This window comes from Moschus berezovskii, chromosome 2 (assembly GCF_049115385.1).
Source record: "Moschus berezovskii isolate FMDL1 chromosome 2, NW_MosBer_1.0, whole genome shotgun sequence".
In the NCBI taxonomy this organism is placed as follows: Eukaryota; Metazoa; Chordata; class Mammalia; order Artiodactyla; family Moschidae; genus Moschus; species Moschus berezovskii.
The window spans coordinates 47,569,775-47,595,296 of NC_142461.1; the positions used below are offsets into that span (position 1 = coordinate 47,569,775).

Genomic DNA, 25,522 nt, shown 5'->3' on the forward strand with positions numbered 1-25,522 from the left:
CAGTGTTCTTGCCTGGAGAATCCCAGGGACAGCGGAGCCTGGTCGGCTGCCGTCTATGGGGTCACACAGAGTCGGACACGACTGAAGTGACTTAGCAGCAGCAGCAGCAGTGCCATGCAAGATAGGTCCCTGACTGGAGATGAAACCTGTGTACCCTGCAGTGCATCTGTGGAATCTTAACCACCAGACCACCAGTAAAGTCCCTAGAATAATGTTCTGATCATACTAAATGTATGCTGTTGGAGACAGCCCGTCCTTAAGAAATTTGCAACTGTCTTTGGTAAAATCAAACTAGGGCAGTTCATTATTGCTGTTCAGTTGCTAAGTCGTGTCCAATTCTTTATGACCTCATGGACTGCAGCACACCAGGCTCCTCAGTCCTCCATTATCTCCTGGAATTTACTCAATTGGCTCAGATAGTAAAGAATCTGCCTGCAATGCAGGAGACCAGGGTTTGATCTCTGGGTTGGGAATTTCCCTGCAAAAGGAAATGGCAACCCACTCCAATATTCCTGCCTGGAGAATTCCATGGATGGAAGAGGTTGGTGCGCTACAGTCCATGGGGTTGGACACGACTGAGTGACTAATATATAGCAGGTATATATATATATATCTCCAGTGAGTTGATGATGGTGTCTAACCATCTTATCCTCTGCTGCCACATTTAAAACACTCAATTTCCTTCAAAAATATGAAAAAGGGAATCATCTGCCCAGTGTCATCATCAGACAACTTTGTGCTTAAGGCCAAATACATGAATGTCCAAGCCACTCTCATTGTTACCTTCTTAAAGTATTAAGCTTTCTTTAAATTCCTCCATATTGCTTCTATAGATCAGGCTACATAGTTATACATTATTTTAAAATTCCATAAAAATCAGTTATAATAGGAAATGCTTTGCTGGCTAAATGAATATATATATACATATAACTTTAAAACTTCAACACTTCGGGTAAGGACCTACCTATTTCTGATCTTTGTGTTCTTTGGTCGACTCTAAATTTCATGTCATTCATCTTCTCACGTACCTCATCACTTACTTGAAAGATGGGTGAGCTCTCTGGGACAAAATTTTCTTTCAGATTTTTATTAGAAGAAATACTCAAAGGTACTGAACCCTCAAGAACACTGTTAAGGGAAGAATCTTGTCTGCTAGGTGAATACATTTGAGATAAAGATATCAACATTTTTGTGTAAAAGTCTGGTTGGACAGTTTCCACATTTTCCAACTCTTTTCCCTTAACAGTGTCATCAGGTTCAACTGACATTTCCTGAATGGTGTCGGATATCATCTCCATTAGTTCATGACTATCCAGAGAAGGATCTTCGAAGGTCTTCCTTTTCTTTGATTTGGATGTCACCTTATTTACTTTTTTGACCTGGCACTCTCCTTCCTTCGTCATCTCCACAAAATGGCTCTCTCTCTTTCTATTCAGAGTTTTAGTGCTTAGCTTCGGACTCCTATGTGGTTCCATGTGGTTTCCAGTGTCAGAATCTGCCTCATCAGTAATATGTTTTAAACCTGGTTCTAAGACAGACATCTGTGAAGAACCTGTCAAGTGCAAAACAGGCATGTTGTCACTTTTTGCCAAAATGTTCTTTGCCTTGTCTGATTCTTTCCCATGCTTTTTAATTGGTTTATAAGGATTTGAAATTTCATCACAATTTTCTTTCTCATCACTGTTGATTTCCATACAGTATCCACTAAGAACAGCTTGGCCTTCAGGTCTTTGTTTATTTATTTTAAAATCAAGATTTTTTGTATAGCTTTCTTGGCCATGCACATCTTGATCATTATCCTCATATATCTGGCACATTTCAGAAATTATTTCTGTCTTCCGATTTACTTTCTGCTTCTGCTTAAGGTTCTTATTTGATTCATTCTGCTGAGTAGGTTGCTTATCAGTGACATGCTTTGTCAAACCCAACATATTCTGGGTCTTATAATCATATAAATGTCCATCATCTTTGGTGGAAAGATGAACTGTATGAAATTCATGTGTGACTTTTAGGTTTTCAGAAATGGTTTCTTCATTATTTGGGGTTAGGGAGAAGTCACCTTTTTCTGGGTCACATATACCTTTACTGTTAAACTCATTTTTTCTGTTCATTTCCAAAATTATTTCTGTCTTCCGACTTGCTTTCTGCCTAGATCTCTTATTTGATTCCTTTTGCTTCCCAGTATCAGTAACACGCTTTTTCACCCCTAAAAGGTTTTGAGTCTCATAATCACATAGGTTCCTATTAACTCCGGGGGAAGGGTCAACTATCTGAAACTCATTTGTGTCTTCCAGGTTTTCAGGGATGATTTCCTTATCTTTTTGGATTAGAGAAAGTAAGTTACCTTTTTCTGGGTCATGCCTGCCTTTGTCATCACTCTTATATATTTGGTTGACTTCAGGAATGATTTCTGTCTTCTGACATACCTTTTGCCTAAGCTTCTTATCTATTTTTGATTCATTCTGACAAGCAGGTTGTATATCATGAACATACATTTTCACCCCCAAAATATTCTGAGTGTCATAATCATATAGGTCTCTACTGTCTTTGGAAGAAAGAGTGGGTGTTTGAAACTTACGTGTGTCCACTAGGTTTTCAGGGATGATTTCTTTACCCTTTTCTGGGCAATACTCACTTGTGTTATCTAAATGATTCACTGTGGAAATTATTTCTGTCTTCCGATTTACTTTCTGCCTAACAGTCTTATTAATTCTTGATTCATTTTGCTGCACAGGGTATGTGTCAGTGATCTGCTTTTGCAAACCCAACACATTCTGGGTTTCACAATCACACAGGTTTCCATTATTGACAGTGGAAAGAACAGATTTCTCAAACTCATTTGAAACATCTAGGTTTCTAAAGATGGTTTCTTTATCTTCTTGGGTTTGGCAGGAAAAGTTACCTTTTCCTGGGCCTTGCACATCTTTAGTATTATCCCCAAGTATTTGGTTCATTTTAGAAATTATTTCTGTTTTCCGATTTATTTTCTGCCGAACCTTATTTATTTTTGATTCATTTTGCTGAGTGGGTTGTGTATCAGTGACATGCTTTTTCAAATCAAATATATTTTGGGTCTCATCATCACATAACTTTGGATTACCTTTGTTGGAAAGAAAAGCTGTTTGAAATTCATTTGTGACACTTAGGTTTTCAGAGGTGGTTTCTTGAACCTTTTGGTTTGGGAATAAGTTATCTTTTTCTAACGTATGAATCACAAATGTCTGTCTAGCAGCTTTACTCTTCTTACAAGCTACAGAACTCGGACACAAATCAAATTTACTATCCTGTGGGAATTTATCTGAACTTTGGGAGAAAGGGTATGTTTCCTCTTGCTCAATTGTTACATGAATTCTTTTCTTTTTGTTACACTGCATACTTTGTTTGTCACCCTGATCAAAGCCATTAGGAAGGGTTATTTTCTTCAGCGTGTTCAACTGAGTCAGCTGTTCAGTATTGAAAATAAAATTTGGATCTCTTGAATCCCCTTCACCATCCAGGTCAACAGATCTTCTTTCTGGTCCACTTTCAATTTTTTCCTCAATATTCACACCTGAACAATTTTTAAATTGTCTCTTTGATCTTTCTCTTTTTTTTTCAGAGCTTGGATCTTTCACTTTTCTGAAAGTTTTCATTCCACAATCATCTGGATTTTTCTTTCTTTTCGTCGTAGTGCCTGCTGAAACTGTAATAATTTTGCTGACTTCACTAGCAGTTAAATCCATGTCATCATCATACACAGTTTTCTGCAACTGAAAGTCATTATCCTGAAGTGGATTCATGCCTTTTGTAGGAGGTTCACTTGAAGACTCAGATGAGGCAGGAAGACACAATATGTTTCTCTGCATTGTATTTGTTTCATTAGTATAAACTTTTATCTCATTATTCCAATTTAATATTGGACTTGAAACCTGTTGTTGATCTAAATCTGTTACACAGGGACTGTTTGCAGGATTATCTGACTCCCAAGATGAAACACGTTTTTTTCTTTTAGTCACATTACTAGGAGATGACTTTTCTTTTTTGTGGCTGATCGTCTGGGCATTTTTCTTCTCACTTGTTAGAGAGCTCCTAGAACTTTGGTCTGAGTGGGAATGGTTTTCTGTAAAATAAAGAGAAACAAAGTTCAGAAATAAGTAGTAACAAGTAATTTATTACTTTCAGAGAAAGGATTTCTGACAATGCATTCTGTTTAGATACTTAATTATGAAGAATCTATGCTGATAAAAAATAAAGTAGAACCGTCTGGAATAGTCATAAGTCAGATTTTACATTTCTAGCTACAGAAAATATGTACTGGGAATTCACTCTGCCTTGGCCTCAAGAGTAGAGTGGAGAATAGCCAGCAGTAAAACCATGAACATTAATGTAAGTTTCTAAGTGGGAGGAGGCCAGCAAATGAACCCAAATAACAGTGATAACTCTAATAAAGCTTATTGTCAAAATGTTATTAGCAATCAGCTAAAATTTATAAAATTATATACACACACTCACATATATTTTTAGAATGGAAAATAATTCAAACTCCAAATTCAATATAGTTATGGTTCCATATGCCAATCTGAAATTCTATGTCAAGTATATAACCCAGACTACATCACAGGATTATTATCTTAAAAACCATAAAAATATGTGTCACCATTTTTTCTTGCTCAACCATTACCCAGGCTCAATTTTTTGCTTTACCAGTACTGGTTATGATCTTGAAAAAGTCACTACACCTATCTAAAGTCTCAATTTTCATATCTATGAAAAGGAAAGGATGTAACTAAATAACATACTTTTAATTCATAAGCTAAGATACCACAAAAAGCTCTTTAGGCCAGTTCATTTCTAATACTGTTTTCAAAGTAATAGTATTAGCCACTGTGGACCTGACATTTGTCAGCATTTACTTTTAAATTAAGTTTTTCACCAGAAATTTTAAATGGTATAAGTTAGTAAATCTGTAACATAAGAAATCTAACTTATTAACTGTTTATATATGATAGCCCTCAAGAAGAAAATCTGATGAATGTTAACTATTTAATACTGATACTCAAAATGAACTTTAAAAATATCTCACCTTTGGGAAGTATATCAACATTAGAAGAAACATGTTCTGAATCATTTACACTACAAACATTCTGATCATTTTCTTTAACAAACGGCAATCTCAAATTATTCTGAGTTGATACTGGTCTTGCTGATACCAAAGAAGGACTATCAGGTGATGTCTTTGATATGGTGCTGTCATCACACTGTATTTTCTCTTTATCTTCATCATCATCATCATTTGAAGTTAATGGAACCCTAAGGGCAAGAAAGAATGAATGGGTAATTTTGTATTTTATAAGAATTATTTAGAAAATTACATGGATAGTTGTTTCTACATTCCATTTATTTAAGAGCCAACCACAAACCCACCCTGGTACCATTTTGCATTCAATGAAGGCAATTATAGGAAGGAAATAGGTAGTTTCTAATAGAACATAACTTGGAATAAAACAAGAATGCTTCTTATCCTCTTTTCTCCAGTGGTTCCAAAAGGAGATAAATGATATAATCCCTGGCTGAGCTATTAGGATAATACTACTAATGAAATAAATAAAGTTCAAACATACTTACAAATATTCATGTATAATATTTATAATTTTCCTGTAATTAGTTCTATGGAAAACCCCAAACTCTTCCTATACAATTTTATGTAAAGTTTTGTGTGCTGAAAAATTTGCTGTTTCCAAAAGGTATCCATGTAAACTAAAGCCATACTCCTAGAGTAATTAAATCTATGGGGGAAAAATTACAGAAAGCTACAGAAATAATTAGAAAAATGTTTCGAATTCAAAGAATAAAGAGTGTATGCGTGTATGCATGCTAAGTCCCTTCGGTTGCATCTGACTCTTTGCAACCCTACGGACTGTAGCTTGCCAGGCTTCTCTGTCCACGGCATTCTCCAGGCAAAAATCCCTAAGGTGGGTTGTCATGCCCTCCTCCAGATGCAGGAATCAAACCTGTGTCTCTTAAGTCTCCAGCATGGGCCGGCAGGTTCTTTCCCACTAGCACCACCTGGGAAGCCCTAACTATGACTGTTTTGAATTCGAAGAATAAAAAGTAATAGACTCCAACGATAAAGATTTTGCCTTATATGCCAAATTATAGATATTTAAAAATTACTGATGATGATAAAAATAAATAGAAAATATTTGTTAAATATTTAAAGGCAACTATTAATAGACTAACCATTGGGAGGAAATGTGTATACCACTTGAAGAAACAAGTTAGTAAAAATAAACAGAGGAGAGGTTCTGCTTCACGTAATGGCCAAATAGTTACTATGGAATCAACCTTATCAAACATAAAAGCTATAAATTCTAGAAGAAATATAAAAAACTACCCAAAGTCACTGGAAAGTCTACAAAAAGCAACTAGATACAGAAGAGAGGTTGGCACTCTGAAAAAGAACAAGCTTCCCACTGTTTACAAACCTCAGTCAGTGCCACATTTTCTAAAAGTTAGAAATCGTTTTGTTAGTATTAGTTCAAGATCAGAATTCAGTTCAGTTCAGTCACTCAGTCGTGTCCAGCTCTGCGACCCCATGAATTGCAGCACGCCAGACCTCCCTGTCCATCACCAACTCCCGGAGTTCACCCAAACTCATATCCATTGAGTCGGTGATGCCATCCAGCCAACTCATTCTCTGTCGTCCCTTTCTCCTCCTGCCCCCAATCCCTCCCAGCATCAGGGTCTTTTCCAGTGAGTCAACTCTTTGCATGAGGTGGCCAAAGTATTGGAGTCTCAGCTTTAGCGTCAGTCCTTACAATGAACACCCAGGACTGATCTCCTTTAGAATGGACTGGTTGGGTCTCCTTGCAGTCCAAGGGACTCACAAGAGTCTTCTCCAACACCACAGTTCAAAAGCATCAATTCTTCGGCACTCAGTTTTCTTCACAGTCCAACTCTCACATCCATACATGACCACGGGAAAAACCATAGCCTTGACTAGACGGACCTTGGTTGGCAATGTCTCTGCTTTTCAATATGCTCTCTAGGTTGGTCATAACTTTCCTTCCAAGAAGTAAGGGTCTTTTAATTTCATGGCTGCAATCACCATCTGCAGTGATTTTGGAGCCCCCAAAATAAAGTCAGCCACTGTTCCCACTGTTTCCCCATCTATTTCCCATGAAGTGATGGGACCAGATGCCATGATCTTAGTTTTCTGAATGTTGAACTTTAAGCCAACTTTTTCACTCTCCTCTTTCACTTTCATCAAGAGGCTTTTTAGTTCCTCTTCACTTTCTGCCATAAGGGTGGTGTCATCTGCATATCTGAGGTTATTGATATTTCTCCCGGCAATCCTGATTCCAGCTTGTGCTTCTTCCAGTCCAGCGTTCCTCATTATGTACTCTGCATGCAAGTTAAATAAGCAGGGTGACAATATACAGCTTTGACGTACTCCTTTTCCTATTTGGAACCAGTCTGTTGTTCCATGTCCAGTTCTAACTGTTGCTTCCTGACCTGCATATAGGTTTCTCAACAGGCAGGTCAGGTGGTCTGGTATTCCCATCTCTTTTAGAATTTTCCACAGTTTATTGTGATCCACACAAAGGCTTTGGCACTGTAAAGTGTGTGTGATGAGAGAAATAACAGAACAAGTGGAGAGGGGAGTCCCAAATTTTGTGCAAATAGATATACATATATAAATTGTATTCATCCAAACATACCATTAAGAGAGTAAAGAGGCAAGCCACAGGGTAAAAAACATTTGAAATGCAGAAAAGATTTACACATGGTATATAGAAAGAACTATTACAAACCTGTGGAAAAAAAAAAAAAGATAACCTGATAGAAAGAAAATAAACATATAAATAGATGCTTAACTTCATTAATTATCAGGGAAATTAAAACTTCAGTGTAATACCTATAACACTCCCCACATGACTAAAATGAAAAAGATGGACAATAACAAGTGTTGTTGGACATACGTAACAATAAAAATTCTCATATATTGTTGTTAGAAATATAAATTGGTATAATCCCTGTAGAAAACTGTTTTGTTTAACAGATTATTCCAAAGCCAAATACATAAAAACCCAGCAATTCTATATATATACCTAAAAAATGTATACATGTATTAATCAAAAGGCAGAAACACAGAATTACTTATGAGACCAAAACTAACAACAATAAAAAGAACCAGAAGGATAAAAACATTATGGAAAAATCATGCAATGGCACACTACACAGCAATAGAAAAGATTGATCTACAACTACATAGGACAATATGGATGAATCTCACAAACACAATGCTGACCTAGAGAAGTCGGAGACAAAAATCATACATCCTCTATGATTTCATTATGTGAAATTCAAAGCTAGGCAAAATTAATTACTCTACAATGTAAAAAGTCAGTATAATATTTATCCTTGGGTGGGTGGTGAGTAGTGATCGGCAAGGGGCACAAAGATATCTGAGGTACTGGGTATATTCTGTTTCTTGGTCTGAGTATTGGTTATACCATAGTGTTCACTGTGGACATTCACCATTCTCTGAAGATTTTTGCACTTTTTACTTAAAAAAAAATAAGTTTTCTGGAGGGAAAGTTAACACTTAATTCATAAATTTATATGAAATAATACAAGTATAACAACAGTCAAGATTTTCTTGAAAAAGAACTGCGCACCTACAAGACAATAAAATGTACCATTTTAAAACTAAATTAATTAAAATGTACAGGTGCAGTGTGGCACTAGTACAAAACAGAGAGAACAATGGCACAAACTATAATGAATAGAAAATGATACAATAGATATAAGCATTTTTTTTTTTACTATGGTACAGATACCACTTCAATACATACGTGCGTTTACTTGTACACTTGAATAACTGCATTAAACCTGTAATTTATGTAACAGAAGAATACTGTTTAAAAGAGACAAGACCATTCTGATCAATGCTATTAACTCACTGAGTCATTTAACCTCTCTGGACCTCAATAACTGTCTTTAAAAGTGACAGGTTTGAAATAGGGTATTTACTAAGATAGTGAAAAGTGAAAGTATTTGTCACTCAGTTGTGTCCAACTCTGTGATCCCATGGACTGTAGCCCTCCAGGCTCCTCTGTCCATGGAATTCTCCAGGAAAGGATACTAAGATTATAATCAAATTATTCAAGAAATGGGAATTTTGGTCAGGTGAATAGTAATGATGAAAGTTAAAGTCTAAGTAGTATGCAAGATAGTAAAGGTAGAAATAGTTATCAGATACATCCAGCAAAAAATATGAGGCCAGTGGTGACCCAGAGGAAAAGAAGGAACTGAATAATAGCAGGATTCTATAGATGACCATAGTTTTTGAATTGATGGTTAAGTTTCCTTAGAGCCCTAGAAATACAACCTACTGTAGCAAGATACCACAAACTATCTCATTTCTACCTTAATAGGCAACCTGAACACTGTATGATACACACAGACAATGACTGTTACATGAAAATCTAAGTACTCTGAAACACTGTAATTCAAACCCACGTAACTCAAGGTGTACCTGTGCCGCTTTCTTTCTAGAAACTATGGGAAAGCTGAACATTATTTCAAAGTTTAAAACTGAATTCCATTAGATGATATCTTTAATTTCTTTCACTGGTACAATATTGATGAGTATGTCATTATTTATTTTTAAATGTTTTTCTGTTTCAAGGAAGCAGATCAAATAAAAACTACTCAAAGTCCAATTCAGGTAGAAGTGTGCAAGTCAATATTTAAACAAGTTGTAAAGGAATTACCTTGCAAATGGAAGGTGTGTCAATCTGCACTGTTTACTAACCCGTTTCTTCTTGCTACTTGGCAGTAGAAAGGAACTCTGATGGAACTATTTTTGAAAAGAACAAAGAAAATGAAAATGAATGAAACTTCTAATCTCATTAAACCATGTTTGTCATTAAAGTACCAAATTATACAAGGATATTAATAGTAATGGAACAATTCTTGTGTTCAGCCTTCAATAGTTTAATGAGAATAATAAGGTGATAAGGTTAAACACAGTTCATCCTTAATCACACCACACAAAGATAATCACGACTAATATTTTGGTATATAACCTCCCAAACGTTATTCTATGCTTATGAATAAATACACACGTGTATACCCATGCATACACCCATGTACACCCGTGCATGCACAATATTTCTACATATTCAGTTGATCCTTGAACAACATGGGGCTCTAGGATCTACCTCTGCTTTTTTCCCTAAGAGTTTTTCAATTGTGTCTATCTTCTAAAATAATACCAATACTTCTCTAATTTGAAATACTACTTTTCTATTAATATCTTTTATGTTTCTGAGTCTGTTTAATCCTGTATTCCACTGAGCTGTGTAGTCTTGTGTTACTTTTAATCAAAAGTTAATTTTTACACAATTTTAATAACCAATTATATTAAATAACAGTCTGCTGTTAGCCAATTAAAATTAGCATTATCTTCATTTCTTTGTACAAAGTTTAAGATATGAATCTAACCTTGATGCTATGTAACTAATCTCAATTATCAGGAAGCAACAGTTAGAACTGGACATGGAACAACAGACTGGTTCCAACTAGGAAAAGGAGTACATCAAGGTTGTATATTGTCACCCTGCTTATTTAACTTATATGCAGAGTACGTCATGAGGAACGCTGGGCTGGAAGAAGCACAAGCTGGAATCAAGATTGCCGGGAGAAACATCAATAATATCAGCTAGGCAGATGACACCACTCTTATGGCAGAAAGTGAAGAGGAACTAAAAACCCTCTTGATGAAAGTGAAAGAGGAGAGTGAAAAAGTTGGCTTGAAGCTCAACATTCAGAAAACTAAGATCATGGCATCTGGTCCCATCACTTCATGGGAAACAGATGGGGAAACAATGGAAACAGTGGTCAGATTTTATTTTTGGGGGCTCCAAAATCACTGCAGATGGTGATTGCAGCCATTAAATTAAAAGACGCTTACTCCTTGGAAGGAAAGTTATGACCAACCTAGATAGCATATTAAAAAGCAGAGACATTACTTTGCCAACCAAGGTCCGTCTAGTCAAGGCTATGGTTCTTCCAATGGTCATGTATGGATGTGAGAGTTGGACTGTGAAGAAAGTTGAGCGCCGAAGAATTGATGCTTTTGAACTGTGGTGTTGGAGAAGACTCTTGAGAGTCCCTTGGACTACAAGGAGATCCAACCAGTCCATTCTAAAGGAGATCAGTCCTGGGTGTTCATTGGAAGGATTGATGCTGAGGCTGAAACTCCAATACTATGGTCACCTCATGCGAAGAGTTGACTCATTGGAAAAGACCCTGATGCTGGGAGGGATTGGGGGCAGGAGGAGAAGGGGACGACAGAGGATGAGGTGGTTGGATGGCATCACCGACTCGATGGACATGAGTTTGGGTGAACTCCGGGAGTTGGTGATGGACAGGGAGGCCTGGCGTGCTGTGATTCATGGGGTCGCAGAGTCGGACACGACTGAGCGACTGAACTGAACTGAATGTTAAAAAATATTACACTATTTAGCATAAATTCTACTTACCTCAGAAAGAGTGCTCATTTCAATTGCAGTTATCAAGTTATTGTTCATTAGTGCTTCTATTTCTATAAGCTTCTTATTCTGAAATAAAGAAAGACCTTTTTAATCATTTACAATTTGAGTTTATTATATATTTTTATGAATACCATCAGTTGAAAAGAATTAAAAAATACTGAGATCACATTGAGCTAAAAAGGTATTACACTGTATAATTCAAATAGACACAGACATACATACAGACACACACAAATATATTTTGAATACTTTTGAGCTATCAACTATGAATTTTCCTTTTTTTTTGGCCACACCACATGGAATGTGGGATCTTATTTTTCTGACCAGGGATTGAACTCGCACCCCCTGCATTGGAAGTGTGGCATCTTAACCACTGGACCAACAGGGATGTCCCTTCTTACATTTTTCAATCTTCTCACAATAATATATCATGTGGCAAGTGACCACAGGCTGTCAGTCATAGGAATTTCACCTCCAATAAGTATAAGTCATTTTTCCATTTTAAATTAACTTCTACTCACTCTGGAGTTAAGAGTTACAGTTGTAACCTAGCTGAGCACTGGCTTACTGCCCTATCTGTGGACAGAGTTGGAATTCAGAAGGAAAAGCAATGACTACAGAATTTCATTCTACTGATACTTGGCTTGTAGCCAGTGGAAAGTTGCCATTGAGGGAACACACTCAAGAGAACTTCCCCCTTTTCAATTCACTGGAGAAAACATGCCAATCTTCTTTTTCTTTTTTTTAATTTTTAAAAATTTATTTTTAACTGAAGGATAATTGCTTTACATATTGCATTGATCCAATCTTCTTAAAATATATTAATATTAAAGTTTTGCTTATGATAAGCAATCAAACGTTGATCAAGGTATTATACTAGTTTGCAGAGCAGCAAGTACACATTCAGAATGTAGAGTCAGACACCTATTTCATTACCCATTAACAGTTTGTCCATTAACATAGCACAATCTTTCAATAATTTTTTTACACCAATTACAGATTTAAAAAACATTTTTGGAGCTTCTATAATAATACAGTTTCAGAATTCAAACACAATATAGTTTCCATACCAAATTATTTAGCTTTAGACGAAAAAATGTGTTCTCAAAATTCAGTTTATCCACTTCTTTTTGCAACAGCATCTTTTCAGTTGTAATTCTTCGAGAATTCTCTCTCTCTCTACTAAGAGCCAGAGCTAATGCCCTGTTGTTATGCTTTAAAGAAATTTTGAAAATAGAAGAATTGTCTGTAAAAAAAATTGTAAGAGTTAATACTGAACATCTTAATACATTTTCATATTTCTTAATAAAACTATTTTGACCGAAACTGATTTCACTTTGTAAATTTTACCTGAAGGTAGAAGAGAATGACAACACAGATGTAGTTTTGAAAAAAAAGTACCCAGAGTTTGGAACTGAAGAAATAAAACCTAGATAGAAGATGAATAAAAGTTGAGAGAAATGCAGAATGTTTGTGAATAGAGAGTCAGGAATAAGAAAATCCCATGGACAGAGGAGCCTGGTGGGCTATAGTCCATGGGGTCGCTACTAGTCAGAATCGACTGAGCGACTTCACTTTCACGTACCGGAGAAGGAAATGGCAACCCACTCCAGTGTTCTTGCCTGGAGAATCCCAGGGACGGGGAAGCCTGGTGGGCTGCCGTCTATGGGGTCGCACAGAGTCAGACATGACTGAAGCGACTTAGCAGCAGCAGCAGTATAGACACAGTGCTGTGTGTGCTGTGCTTAGGTGTTCGGTCGTGTCCAACTCTTTTTGACCCCATGGACTGTAGCTCACCAGGCTCCTCTGTCCGTGGGGATTCTCCAGGAAAGAATACTGGAGTAGGTAGCTATGCCCTTCCCTAGGGAATCTTCCCAACCCATGTATCGAACCCAGGTCTCCCGCATTGCAGACAGATTCTTTATTGACTGAGCCACCAGGGAAGCCCAAGAATCCTGGAGTGAGTAGCCATCTCCAGGGGAACTTCCCGACCCAGGAATCGAACCAGGGTTGCCTGCATTGCAGGCGGATTCTTTACCAACTGAGTTACCAGGGAACACATAGACACAGTATTCCAGCATTCCACATAATTAGATCGGTCACAAAAACTAAATCTTTTACTTGTAGATCTACCTTCCTTCCTATCTTTGACAAGGAGGTAGGATAGACAAGCTGTAACTAAAGATGTCCCAGAGTAATTAGGGGATCTGTGAAATTAGGCCAATCTGTGAAAATTTTAGAGACAGTTTCTGTGGCTCCAGAACTGAACACATTAATGCTCCCAAAGTCCATTTTTCAAAACCTCTAGTGAAAGGGAGCATACTTACTGTAATGTTGAACAGATTATCTAAACCCTGTGGGACCTTCTAGCTCTACCCCAAATATCCTCTTATTTCTATGCATCTATTGCAATCTATACTTGATCCTTTCTCTTTACAAGCACTATGTAAATATAATTAATTCAGAATGCTTTCTTGTTTTTAGCAAAGAAATTTAATTGTGAATTCCTTAGTAAAGCTCACCTTACACATAGTGTTCCCTTAGTACACCTAAAGCATAATTATATTTTCACAATTTTGATTTACATGCCACTATTCTCAGACAGTAAAGCATCTGTCTGCAATGCAGGAGACCTGGGTTTGATCCCTGGGTTGGGAAGGTCCCCTGGAGAAGGAAATGGCAGCCCACTCCAGTATTCTTGCCTGGAAAATCCCATGGACAGCGGAGCCTGGTAGGCTATCGTCTGTGGGGTCGCAAAGAGTCAGACACAACTGAGCGACTTCACTTTCACTTTCACTTAATAACATATCTCACTGATGACAGCCACCTTTGACATATCAAAGGGTGATAAGACTAGAACCAGTTCAGGACTTGTAGAAGCTAAAGGATAATAACATTTTGCTGTTACATTTCTCAAACTCAGTGTATTCCTTCATAAGAGTGGGTGTGCAGTGGTCCTGTCAAAGAGAACAGCAAACTGCCACTACAGAAAGTGGTTTGATACAAAGGATGGTCCTAGAGACCTTGGAAGGATCAAAACTATGAGTTAAAGATACTCAGGAGGCTTGGCTATTTCACAAGGCATAATTACCTTCTACATGTGCTACAGCAGCAGGAATCCTCCCCCAATTAGGCTAAAATGAAGATGAAGCATTGAGATAATTTTCTGAAGTAATACAAATTTATTTTGGGGAACTTTCCTCACCTTCCTTTTTTTGCCTTCCACTGAACATCTTAGCTCCACAATCCATGAAACCCCATCTCCAAAGTGCTCAGTGCCCTCATGATGAGCTTTGGTTATATAAAATCACCCACTACAGCACACTGTATAGTCCAGCCACCCTTAGATTACCCATCATCCAAATGCTACAACATATCAGAAGGAAAATCCATCACTTTTTTCAAGTTCTTTTTCAGAAATGTCACTTTGGTATTTTCTTTGCAGTGTAGGAGGTAACTGCCTTGGGCCACCCGTCCCCCAGCCTCACTGCTGAAAATTCAGCTGTCATGACTGACAGTAAATCATCATAAGCACCCCTAAATAAAAGGAGTTGAAAGAGACAGGAAGGATTGAATAGAGATGGCATCATTTAATAAAATAGTCATTTTCTATACTTGATAAAGTACCAAATACTATATCAATTCTCCAGAAAAGAGTAAAAGTATGAGTATACTTTAAGACAAATGACACTTACTTATTATTTTTGTTTTTATTTTTGAAGCAAGAGAAACATTCAACTTAGTAGTCTTTGAAATTCTTCTATCTTTCACATGTTTCTTAATTCCTGAGGTAAAAAGTGAACTACTTTCCATTGCTGGGTACTCCATCACTGAAGTAAAAAAAGAAAGCAGAAAATCATAGTATTAATTAATAAAGGGAAAAAGGGCATCTGATAAATACACTCTAAGAAGTAAATTATGACTTAAATAATATGCTTTGTACATAAAGTGAAAGTGAAGTTGCTCTGTCATGTCCAACTCTTTGCGACCCCATGGACTGTAGCCTACCACAATCCTCTCTCCAGGCAAGTACTGGATTTTCCAGGCAAGAGTACTGGAGTGGGTTGCCATGCATAAGTATTTGCAGAACCCTTCATATAAAATCTGAAAGTATGAATGTAATCAAAAATGGTTTAAAAGTAGAATCCTAAAAAAGTATATGACTTTGTTTTTTCACTCAAACCTATATCATTATGTCTGCCTGCCAGGAGCTAAGCTAGGCACTGGGTACAGAAAACAGGATCAGGCTGCACAGGAATGCAGAGTTACAGAATGTGGGCACAGACTATACTGTGACGCAAAGTAAGAAGTGTAACCTTAGAGTTATGAACAGAAGAGATATACCTAAACCTATGGGGACTATTCCCACTTCATCCTCAGATATGCATTCCATTTTCTGCAGCCTTTACAGCAAAACTCCTTTAAAAAAAAAAGTATCTATAGTCAATTTCCAATCTTCTCTGTAACTCTACTTCACTCAGGCTTTCACTCTATTCCAACAAAATGACTTTTGTCAAGGTTTCTAATGACCTTCATATTGCTAACCTAATGGTCAGTTCTCAATCCTCATCTAATTTGATTTAACAGCAGCATTAAATGTGGTTAATTTATCCTTCCTCCTCAAAAATGATATTTTGTTGGCTACCAGAACACCACAAACTCCTGTTATTTTTTTCCCTCTAGCTAACTAGCTGCTTCTTCTTAGTCTCTTTTATAGATTCCTAAGCTATAATGTTGGAGAAGGAAATGGCAACCCACTCCAGTGTTCTTGCCTGGAGAATCCCAGGGATGCGGGGTAGCCTGGTGGGCTGCCGTCTATGGGGTCACACAGAGTCGGACACAACTGAAGTGACTTAGCAGCAAGTTATAATAGGTTCTCTTCTTTTATCTACCCTTACTCTTCCAGTGAATTCATAGTCATGGTTTAAAATACCACCTAAATGTAAAGAACTTCAAAATTTACATCCTTTGTCTGGAACTCTTTCCTGAACTTCCCTGGATTCATATCATTATCTACCCCACAACTCCACTTGGATAACTAAAACAGCATATCAAACTTGGCCTGCCCAAGCCTGCTCCACTCAAGAGCCTTACCCATTTCAACCCTGTCCTTCCAGTTGCTTTGGTCAAAAATCCCCCATATCCCAGTCGACCTTCACAATTCATTTAGACTCTTAACTACTTTTAAGTGTCTCCACTGCTATCAACCTAGACTCAGGTACTAACTGAATTATTTCAATAGCTTCTTTTCAAACCTACTTCCACTCCTGCCCTAACTACAGTTTATTAACCTATAGAATCTAAAACTCTCCACCATCTACTCTTCTTCCCATTTCTATAACTTAAATTCCTCTTTTTCTCCCCCTTGTCCATTCTTCTCAAGCCACAGTGGCCACCAAGATCTAACTGCTACTGGTATATGCCTGGTATTCTTCAGCTTCAGGTCTTCAGTATTGAAGTACCCATTCTAAGGTGACTAACCACACAGAGATTGAGGTACAGTCATTCCTTGGTACCTGCAGGGTACTTATTCCAGGACTCCACAGATACCAAAATCCATAATGCTCAAGTTCCTTATATAAAATGGCAAAGTATTTACATATGACCTACATTAATCCTTCTGTATAGTTTGTATTATCTTTATATTATGTATAATACCTAATACACTGTAAATTGTAGTAACTGCAATATAAATACTATGTAAATAGTTGCTCCTTTGCCCTTGGACATGGGGTATCTCCTCAGAGTTGCTCCAGCACCAGTGCAGCTGCCGCTCCAGTGCCACTCCACGTCCAAGGGCAAAGGAGAAGCCCCAGCAAGACGGTAGGAGGGGTGAAATCGCATTTAGAATCAAACCCCATACCTGCCAGAGACGCTCAGAGGGCTCAAACCTTGTGCGCACCAGGACCCAGAGGCCCCATAGAGACTGAGACAGACCTGTGTGTGGGTGTCTCCTGAGGAGGTGCGGGTCAGCAGTGGCCTGCTGTGGGGGCAGGGGCTCTGGGTGCAGCAGACCTGGGTGTGGCATAAGCCCTCTTGCAGGAGGTCACCATTAAGCCCACCACAGAGCCACCAGAACTTACACAGGACTGGGGAAACAGACTCTTGGAGGGCACAAACAAAATCTTGTGAGCACCAGGACCCAGGAGAAAGGGGCAGTGACCTCACAAGAGACTGACCCAGATTGCCCATGAGTGTCCAGGAGTCTCCAGCGGAGGCGTGGGTTGGCTGTGGCCTGCTGCAGGGTTGGGGGCACTGAGTGCAGCAGTGACTTCATGGGACCTTTTGAAGGAGGTCAACATTATCTTCATTACCTCCACCATAGTTTGGCCTCAGGTCAAATAACAGGGAGGGAACACAGCCCAGTCCATCAATTGAAAACTGGATTAAAGATTTACTGAGAATGGCCCCAAAACATTAGAACAAGACCCAGTTTCCCCATCAGTCAGTCTCTCCCATCAGAAAGCTGCCATAAGCCTCTCATCCTTCTCCATCAGAGGGCAGACAGAATGAAAACCACAATCACAGAAAACTAAACAATCTGATCACATGCATCACAGCTTGTCTAATTCAATGAACTGTTAGCCATGCCATGTAGGGCCACCCAAGATGGACGGGTCACGGTGGAGAGTTCTGATAAAACACGGTCCACTGGAGAAAGCAATGGCAAACCACTTCAGTATTCCTGCCTTGAGAACCCCATGAATAGTATGAAAAGGCAAAAAGATAGGACACTGAAAGATGAACTCCCCAGGTGAGTAGGTGCCCAATATGCTACTGGACGTCAGTGGAGAAATAACTCCAGAAGAATGAAGGGATGGAGCCAAAAATAAACAATACCCAGTTGTGGATGTGACTGGTGACAGAAGCTAGGTCTGATGCTGTAAAGAGCAATACTGCATAGGAACCTGGAATGTTAGGTACATGAATCAAGGCAAATTGGAAGTGGTCAAACAGGAGATGGCAGGAGTAAACGTTGACATTTTAGGAATCAGTGAACTAAAATGGACTGGAATGGGTGAATTTAACTCAGATGACCATTATATCTACCACTGTGGGCAAGAATCCCTTAGAAGAAATGGAGTAGCCCTCACAGTCAACAAAACAGTACAAAATGCAGTCCCTGGATGCAATCTCAAAAATGACAGAATGATCTCTGTTCGTTTCCAAGGCAAACCATTCAATATCAAGTAATCTAAGTCTATGCCCCAACCAGTAATGCTGAAGAAGCTGAAGTTGAATGATTCTGTGATGACCTACAAGATCTTCTAGAACTAACTCCCAAAAAAGATGTCCTCTTCATTATAGGGGACTGGAATGCAAGTAGAAAGTCAAGAGATACCTGGAGTAATAGGCAAATTTGGCCTTGGAGTACAGAATGAAGCAGGGCAAAGGCTAATAGGGTTTTGCCAAGAGAACACACTGGTTATAGCAAACAACAACACAAGAGAAGACTCTACACATGGACATCACCAGATGGTCAACACTGAAATCAGACTGATTATATTCTTTGCAGCCAAAGATGGAGAAGCTCTATACAATCAGCAAAAACAAGACTGGGAGCTGACTGTGGCTCAGGTCATGAACTCCTTATTGCCTAATTCAGACTTAAATTGAAGAAAGAAGGGAACACCACTAGACCATTCAGGTATGATCTAAATCAAATCCCTTACGATTATACAGTGGAAGTGACAAATTGATTCAAGGGATTAGATCTGATAGAGTGACTGAAGAACTATGGACAGAGGTTTGTGATATTGTACAGGAGGCAGTGATTGAGACCATCCCCAAGAAAAAGAAATGCAAAAAGGCAAAATAGCTGTCTGAGGAGGTCTTACAAATAGCTGAGAAAAGAAAAGAAGCGAAAGGCAAAGGAGAAAAGGAAAGATATACCCATCTGAATGCAGAGTTCCAAAGAATAGCAAGGAGAGATAAGAAAGCCTTCCTAAGTGATCGACATAAAGAAATAGAGGAAAACAATAGAATGGGAAAGCCTAGGGATCTCTTCAAGAAAATTAGAGATACCAAGGGAACATTTTATGCAAAGTTGGGCACAGTAAAGGACAGAAACGGTATGGGCCTAACAGAAGCAGAAGATACTAAGAAGTGGTAACAAGAATACACAGAAGAACTATACAAAAAAAGATCTTTATGACCCAGATAATCACGATGGTGTGATCAGTCACCTAGAACCAGACATCCTGGAGTGAGAAGTCAAGTGGGCCTTAGGAAGCATCGCTACGAACAAAGCTAGTCGAAGTGATGGAATTCCAGCTGAGTTTTTTCAAATCCTAAAAGACGATGCTGTGAAAGTTTTGCACTCAATATGCCAGCAAAGTTGGAAAACTCAGCAGTTGCCACAGGACTGAAAAAGGTGTTTTCATTTTAATCCCAAAGAAAGGCAATGCCAAAGAATGCTCAAGCTACCACACAATTGCACTCATCTCACAGGCTAGCAAAGTAACACTCACAATTTTCCAAGCTAGGCTTCAACAGTACATGAACCGAGAACTTCCAGATGTTCAAGCTGGATTTAGAAAAGGCAGAGGAACCAGAGATCAAACTGACAACATCTGCTGGATCATCAAAAAAGCAAGAGAGTTCCAGAAAAACATCTATTTCTGCCTTATTGACCACACCAAAGCCTTTGACTGTGTGGATCACAACAGACTGTGGAAAATTCTGAAAGAGATGGGAATACCAGACCACCTGACCTGCCTCTTGAGAAACCTGTATGCAGGTCAAGAAGCAACAGTTAGAATTGGACATGGAACAACAGATTGGTTCCAAATTGGGAAAGGAGTACGTCAAGGCTGTATATTGTCACCCTGCTTATTTAACTTATATGCAGAGTACATCATGAGAAATGCTGGGCTGGATGAAGCACAAGCTGGAATCAAGACTGCCAGGAGAAACAGCAATAACCTCAATTGATGCAGAGAACACCCTCCTTATGGCAGAGAGCAAAGAACTAAAGAGCCTCTTGATGAAAGTGAAAGAGGAGAGTTTAAAAGTTAGTTTAAAACTCAACATTTAAAAAACTAAGATCATGGCATCCAGTCGTATCACTTCAAGGCAAATAGATGGGGAAACAATGGAAACTGTGAGAGACTATTTTTGGGCTCCAAAATCACTGCAGATGGTGACTGCAGCCATGAAATTAAAAGACGCTTGCTCCTTGGAAGAAAAACTATGACCAACCTAGACAGCATATTATAAAATAGAGACGTTACTTGGCTGACAAAGATCCGTCTAGTCAAAGCTATGGTTTTTCCAGTAGTCATGTATGGATGTGAGAGTTGGACTATTAAAGAAAGCCGAGCGCCAAAGAATTAGTGCTTTTGAACTGTGGTGTTGGAGAAGTCCCATGGACTGCAAGGCGATCAAACCAGTCAATCCTAAAGGAAATCAGTCCTATTCATTGGAAGGACTGATGCTGAAGCTGAAGATCCAATACTTTGGCCTCCTGATGCAAAGAACTGACTCCTTGGAAAAGACCCTGAAGCTGTGAAAGACTGAAGTCATGAGGAGAAGGGGACTACAGAGGATGAGATGGTTGGATGGCATCACCGACTAGATAGACATGAGTTTGAGCAAGTTCCGGGAGCTGGTGATGGATAGTAAAGCCTGGTGTGCTGCACTCCATGGGGTCGCCAAGAATGGGACACCACTGAACGACTGAACTGAAGTGAAATAGCTGCTCAACAACTGGCAAAATCAAACTTTGCTTTTAGGAACTTTCTGGAATTTTCCCCATCACTGATTCAGTTGGTTGAATGAGCAGATTCAGAACCAGGATGGAGCACCGACTTTATTATAAATAGTGGTTAGACGGTTTCCAGTTCTGACATTTAGAGCCCCAGTGCTAATATTTCATAGCTATGTGATCCTAGTATCCCCAAGACTCTATTTCCAGATTTAGACCATTATTAAAAAATATATAAATAAGGGCATCTCACTGTAGGCACTTAATAAGCCAATGCATATACAGTGCCTAGTATTGGACATAGCACACAGCTCTCACTAACATTACCTATGTATTATTACTCTGGCTAGCATCTCGGCTATCTTTAAAGCAGAGCTACTCGGTTCCACACCCAATTCTCCTGAGTTGAATTCCTCATGTAGAAAAATCAGTCCATACTGCCTAGCGAAATCCTACCTGTACGTCAAGACCCTACCCGGTTCAAGTTCTAAGCTCTTCCCAGTCTTCTATCACCCCTTCGCCTTCAGTCAGCCTCCCTTCTAAACGAGCGCTCCAAAGGAGAGGGCTCCTCCGAGAACCTGGGTAAGCGGTCTCTTAACAGTCATTCAGCCTATTTACTGAGAGCTCACAGTGAACCAAATATTGTTCTAAAAGCAGTAGAGTAGTCATAAGGACAGAAACCCCTTCCTGCCAGGAGCTGGCCTGGCGGCTCATCTCCTCACAGAACCGAGCGCTCAAATCCCCAGGACAAGAGGCAGCGACTCAGATAGGACCCAGCGCCTTTCCCAAGAGCCCCTCGGTGACCGAGCTGAAATCTCGGATGCGGAGACCGGAGTGGGCGGGGCCGTGGGCCGCGGGCGGCTCGGCTGACCAGAGACCTCGGAAGGCAGCGCACAGTGGTTCGGCTCGGGAAAGGCATGGATACCGCCAGACGGGGGACCCACATCAAATACCATAGGTCACTGACTTACCGCTTTTTCAGGGTCGGGGGAACCAGCACCCTGCTCCCAGAGACCGGCGTTCGCGGCCAGGGTTTGGGTTTAAACTCCGTGACCGTTAGCGTTCGCCGCACCAGCCAATCAGGTCCTGAGAAGGAGGCGCAAAGCAGCTTGGTTACCAGGAAGTGGGACGTGAAAGGGGTGGGACCTCGACGTGGGCCACTGAAGGGGGCGTGGCCAGTCAAGCCAGAGCCCACCCAGCATGGGTGCAAAGAGCTTCCTTAGACGCTGAGATGGTACTGTTCGCTGTCTCCTAATGCGTTTAAGAAAAAGGAAACTCCCCTTTGACAAAACTACGTTTTTCAATCAGATGTTTAAAAGGCTTGGCAGCCACCTGAAGCCTGTTGGAAAGTTTTCGTTGTTTCTGACGCTACTGTAAAACTGCCTGCCCACATTTTACCAGTTCTTCTGCATCTTTGCAGGATGACGCCAGCAGGGTTATTTAGTTTCCCCTTAAAAGCCCTCTCCATTTTTTCTTTTAACTTTTCGAGGGGAATGCGGCAAAGAAATTTGAAATGCTAGATCTCATTAATACTTAGGTCTTATGTTTGTTTTAGCTAAATATGCAAGAATGGCATTTTCCGTTATTCACAACGACACAGGAATGGGTATTATTCACTTTATGTTCCAGGTGAATTAGCTTAGTTTTCTTTCACAAGTGACTTTCATAATCTGGAAAAACTATACAGAGAACAAAACTTTCTCTTTGTATTGTATTAGTTTAAAAATGAAAATAGTTGGTTAAATCTAGATTTTACTAGTTAATTATACAGTGATGTAGTCAACTTTATAGCCATGTCAATATTTTGTTCATTTGGAAACCTTTGAGACTCACAACTTTTCATTTTACTTTGTAGAATCTAGATAAATAATGCAAACAATAGTTTTGAATTAGATCTTTAATGTATTTCAAAATCAGTCTCCAAAGATACCTAGCTGAGTCTTCTGTAAGCAGGAAAGTATTTACTGGTTGGCCACCTGCTAAAATTACAGTGTATACTATAGTAAAAACTCCAACAATAATGGTTTAAAATGAAATTGATTATCTAGAGGTTAACTAGCACTATGTCTTGTGTACTCAGCTTGACAAATTCAAGTCAGTTCAATTCAGTCGCTCAGTCATGCCCGACTCTTTGTGACCCAACGGACTGCAGCACGCCAGGCTTCCTTGTCCATCACCAACTCCCAGAGCTTGCTCAAATTCATGCCATCTCATCCTCTGTTGTCCTCCTCTCCTCCTGCCTTCAAGCTTTCCCAGCATTAGGGTGTTTTCTAATGAGTCAGATCTTCTCATTATGTGGCCAAAGAATTGAAGCTTCAGCATCAGTCCTTCCAATGAATATTCAGGACTGATTTCCTTTAGGATCAACTGGTTTGATCTCCTTGCAGTTCAAAGGACTCTCAGGAGTCTTTTCCAACACCACAGTTCAAAAGCATCAATTCTTCAATCCTACTCTCACATCCATACATAACTACTGGAAAAACCATAGCTTTGACTAGACGGACCTTAGTTGGTAAAGTAGTATCTCTGCTTTTAACATGCTGTCTAGCTTTGTCATAGATTTTCTTTCAAGGAGCAAGCATCTTTTGGTTTCATGGCTGCAGTCACCATCTGCAGTGATTTTGGAGGCCAAGAAAATAAAGTCTCTCACTGTTTCCATTGTTTGCTCACCTATTTGCCATGAAGTGATGGGACCAGATGGCATGATCTTAGCTTTTTGAACTAAGCCAGCTTTTTCCCTCTCCTCTTTCACTTTCATCAAAAGGCTCTTTAGTTCCACTTTGCTTTCTGCTGTAAGGGTGGTGTCATCTGCATATCTGAGGTTATTGATACTTCTCTATGCAATCTAGATTCCAGCTTGTGCTTCATAGTCCGGCATTTAGCATGATGTACTTTGCTTATAAGTTAAATAAGCAGGGTGACAATATACAGCCTTGACGTATTCCTTTCACAATTTGAACCAGTTGTTGTTCCATGTCTGGTTCTAACTGTTGTTTCTTGACCAGCTTACACATTTCTCAGGAGGCAGGTAAGGTGGTCTGGTATTCCCATCTCTTTCAGAATTTTCCACAGTCTGTTGTGATCCACACAGTCAAAGGCTTTGGTGTGGTCAATAAGGCAGAAATAGATGTTTTTCTGGAACCCTCTTGCTTTCTTGATGATCCAACAGATATTGGCAATTTGATCTCTGGTTCCTCTGCCTTTTCTAAATCCAGCTTGATTGAACATCTGGAAGTTCTCGGTTCCAGAACTAGAACCGAGTAGTACTGTTGAAGCCTAGCTTGGAGAATTTTGAGGATTACTTCGCTAGCCTGTGAGATGAGTGCAATTGTGTGGTAGTTTGAACATTCTTTGGCATTGCCTTTCTTTGGGATTGGAATGAAAACTGACCTTTTTCAGTCCTGTGGCCACTTCTGAGTTTTCCAAATTTGCTGGCATATTGAGTGCAAAACTTTCACACCATCATCTTTTAAGATTTGAAATAGCTCAGCTGGAATTCCATCACTTCGACTAGCTTTGTTTGTAGTGATGCTTCCTAAGGCCCATTTGACTTTGCATTCCAGGATGTCTGGCTCTAGGTGAGTGATCACACCATCATGGTTATCTGGGTCATTAAAATGTCTTTTGTATAGTTCTTCTGTGTATTCTTGTTACCTCTTCTTAGTATTTTCTGCTTCTGTTAGGCCCATACCGTTTCTGTCCTTTACTGTGCCCAACTTTTCTTGAAAAGTTCCCTTGGTATCTCTAATTTTCTTGAAGAGATCCCTAGGCTTTCCCATTCTATTGTTTTCCTCTATTTCTTTGTGTTGATCACTTAGGAAGGCTTTCTTATCTCTCCTTGCTATTCTTTGGAACTCTGCATTCAGATGGGTATATCTTTTCTTTTCTCCTTTGCCTTTCACTTCTTTTCTCAGCTATTTGTAAGGCCTCCTCAGACAACTATTTTGCCTTTTTGCATTTCTATTTCTTGAGGGTGGTTTTGATCACCACCTTCTGTGCAGTGTCACGAACCTCCATCCATAGTTCTTCAGTCACTCTATCAGATCTAATCCCTTGAATTGATTTGTCACTTCCACTGTATAATTGTAAGGGATTTGATTTAGGTCATACCTGAATGGTCTAGTGGTGTTCCCTACTTTCTTCAATTTAAGTCTGAATTTGGCAATAAGGAGTTCATGATCTGAGCCACAGTCAGCTCCTGGTCTTGTTTTTGCTGACTGTATAGAGCTTCTCCATCTTTGGCTGCAAAGAATATAATCAATCTGATTTTGGG

At 39.2% G+C, this 25,522-nt stretch overlaps 1 protein-coding gene across 1 annotated transcript in view; it reads right to left on the bottom strand.

Annotated features, from left to right (window-relative positions):
• Positions 1 to 22,348, bottom strand: part of SGO2 (shugoshin 2) — a 29,529-nt gene extending 7,181 nt beyond the window's left edge. Inside the window, exons 1-7 of the mRNA XM_055398146.2 lie at positions 22,221 to 22,348; positions 15,239 to 15,373; positions 12,614 to 12,789; positions 11,532 to 11,609; positions 9,759 to 9,844; positions 5,063 to 5,289; positions 965 to 4,099 (exon numbers count right to left, since the gene is read on the bottom strand). Of these exons, the coding sequence (XP_055254121.2) occupies positions 965 to 4,099; positions 5,063 to 5,289; positions 9,759 to 9,844; positions 11,532 to 11,609; positions 12,614 to 12,789; positions 15,239 to 15,371 (3,835 nt within the window). The 5' untranslated portion in view covers positions 15,372 to 15,373; positions 22,221 to 22,348. The remainder of the gene's footprint in view (positions 1 to 964; positions 4,100 to 5,062; positions 5,290 to 9,758; positions 9,845 to 11,531; positions 11,610 to 12,613; positions 12,790 to 15,238; positions 15,374 to 22,220) is intronic.
• Positions 22,349 to 25,522: the final 3,174 nt, after the last annotated feature.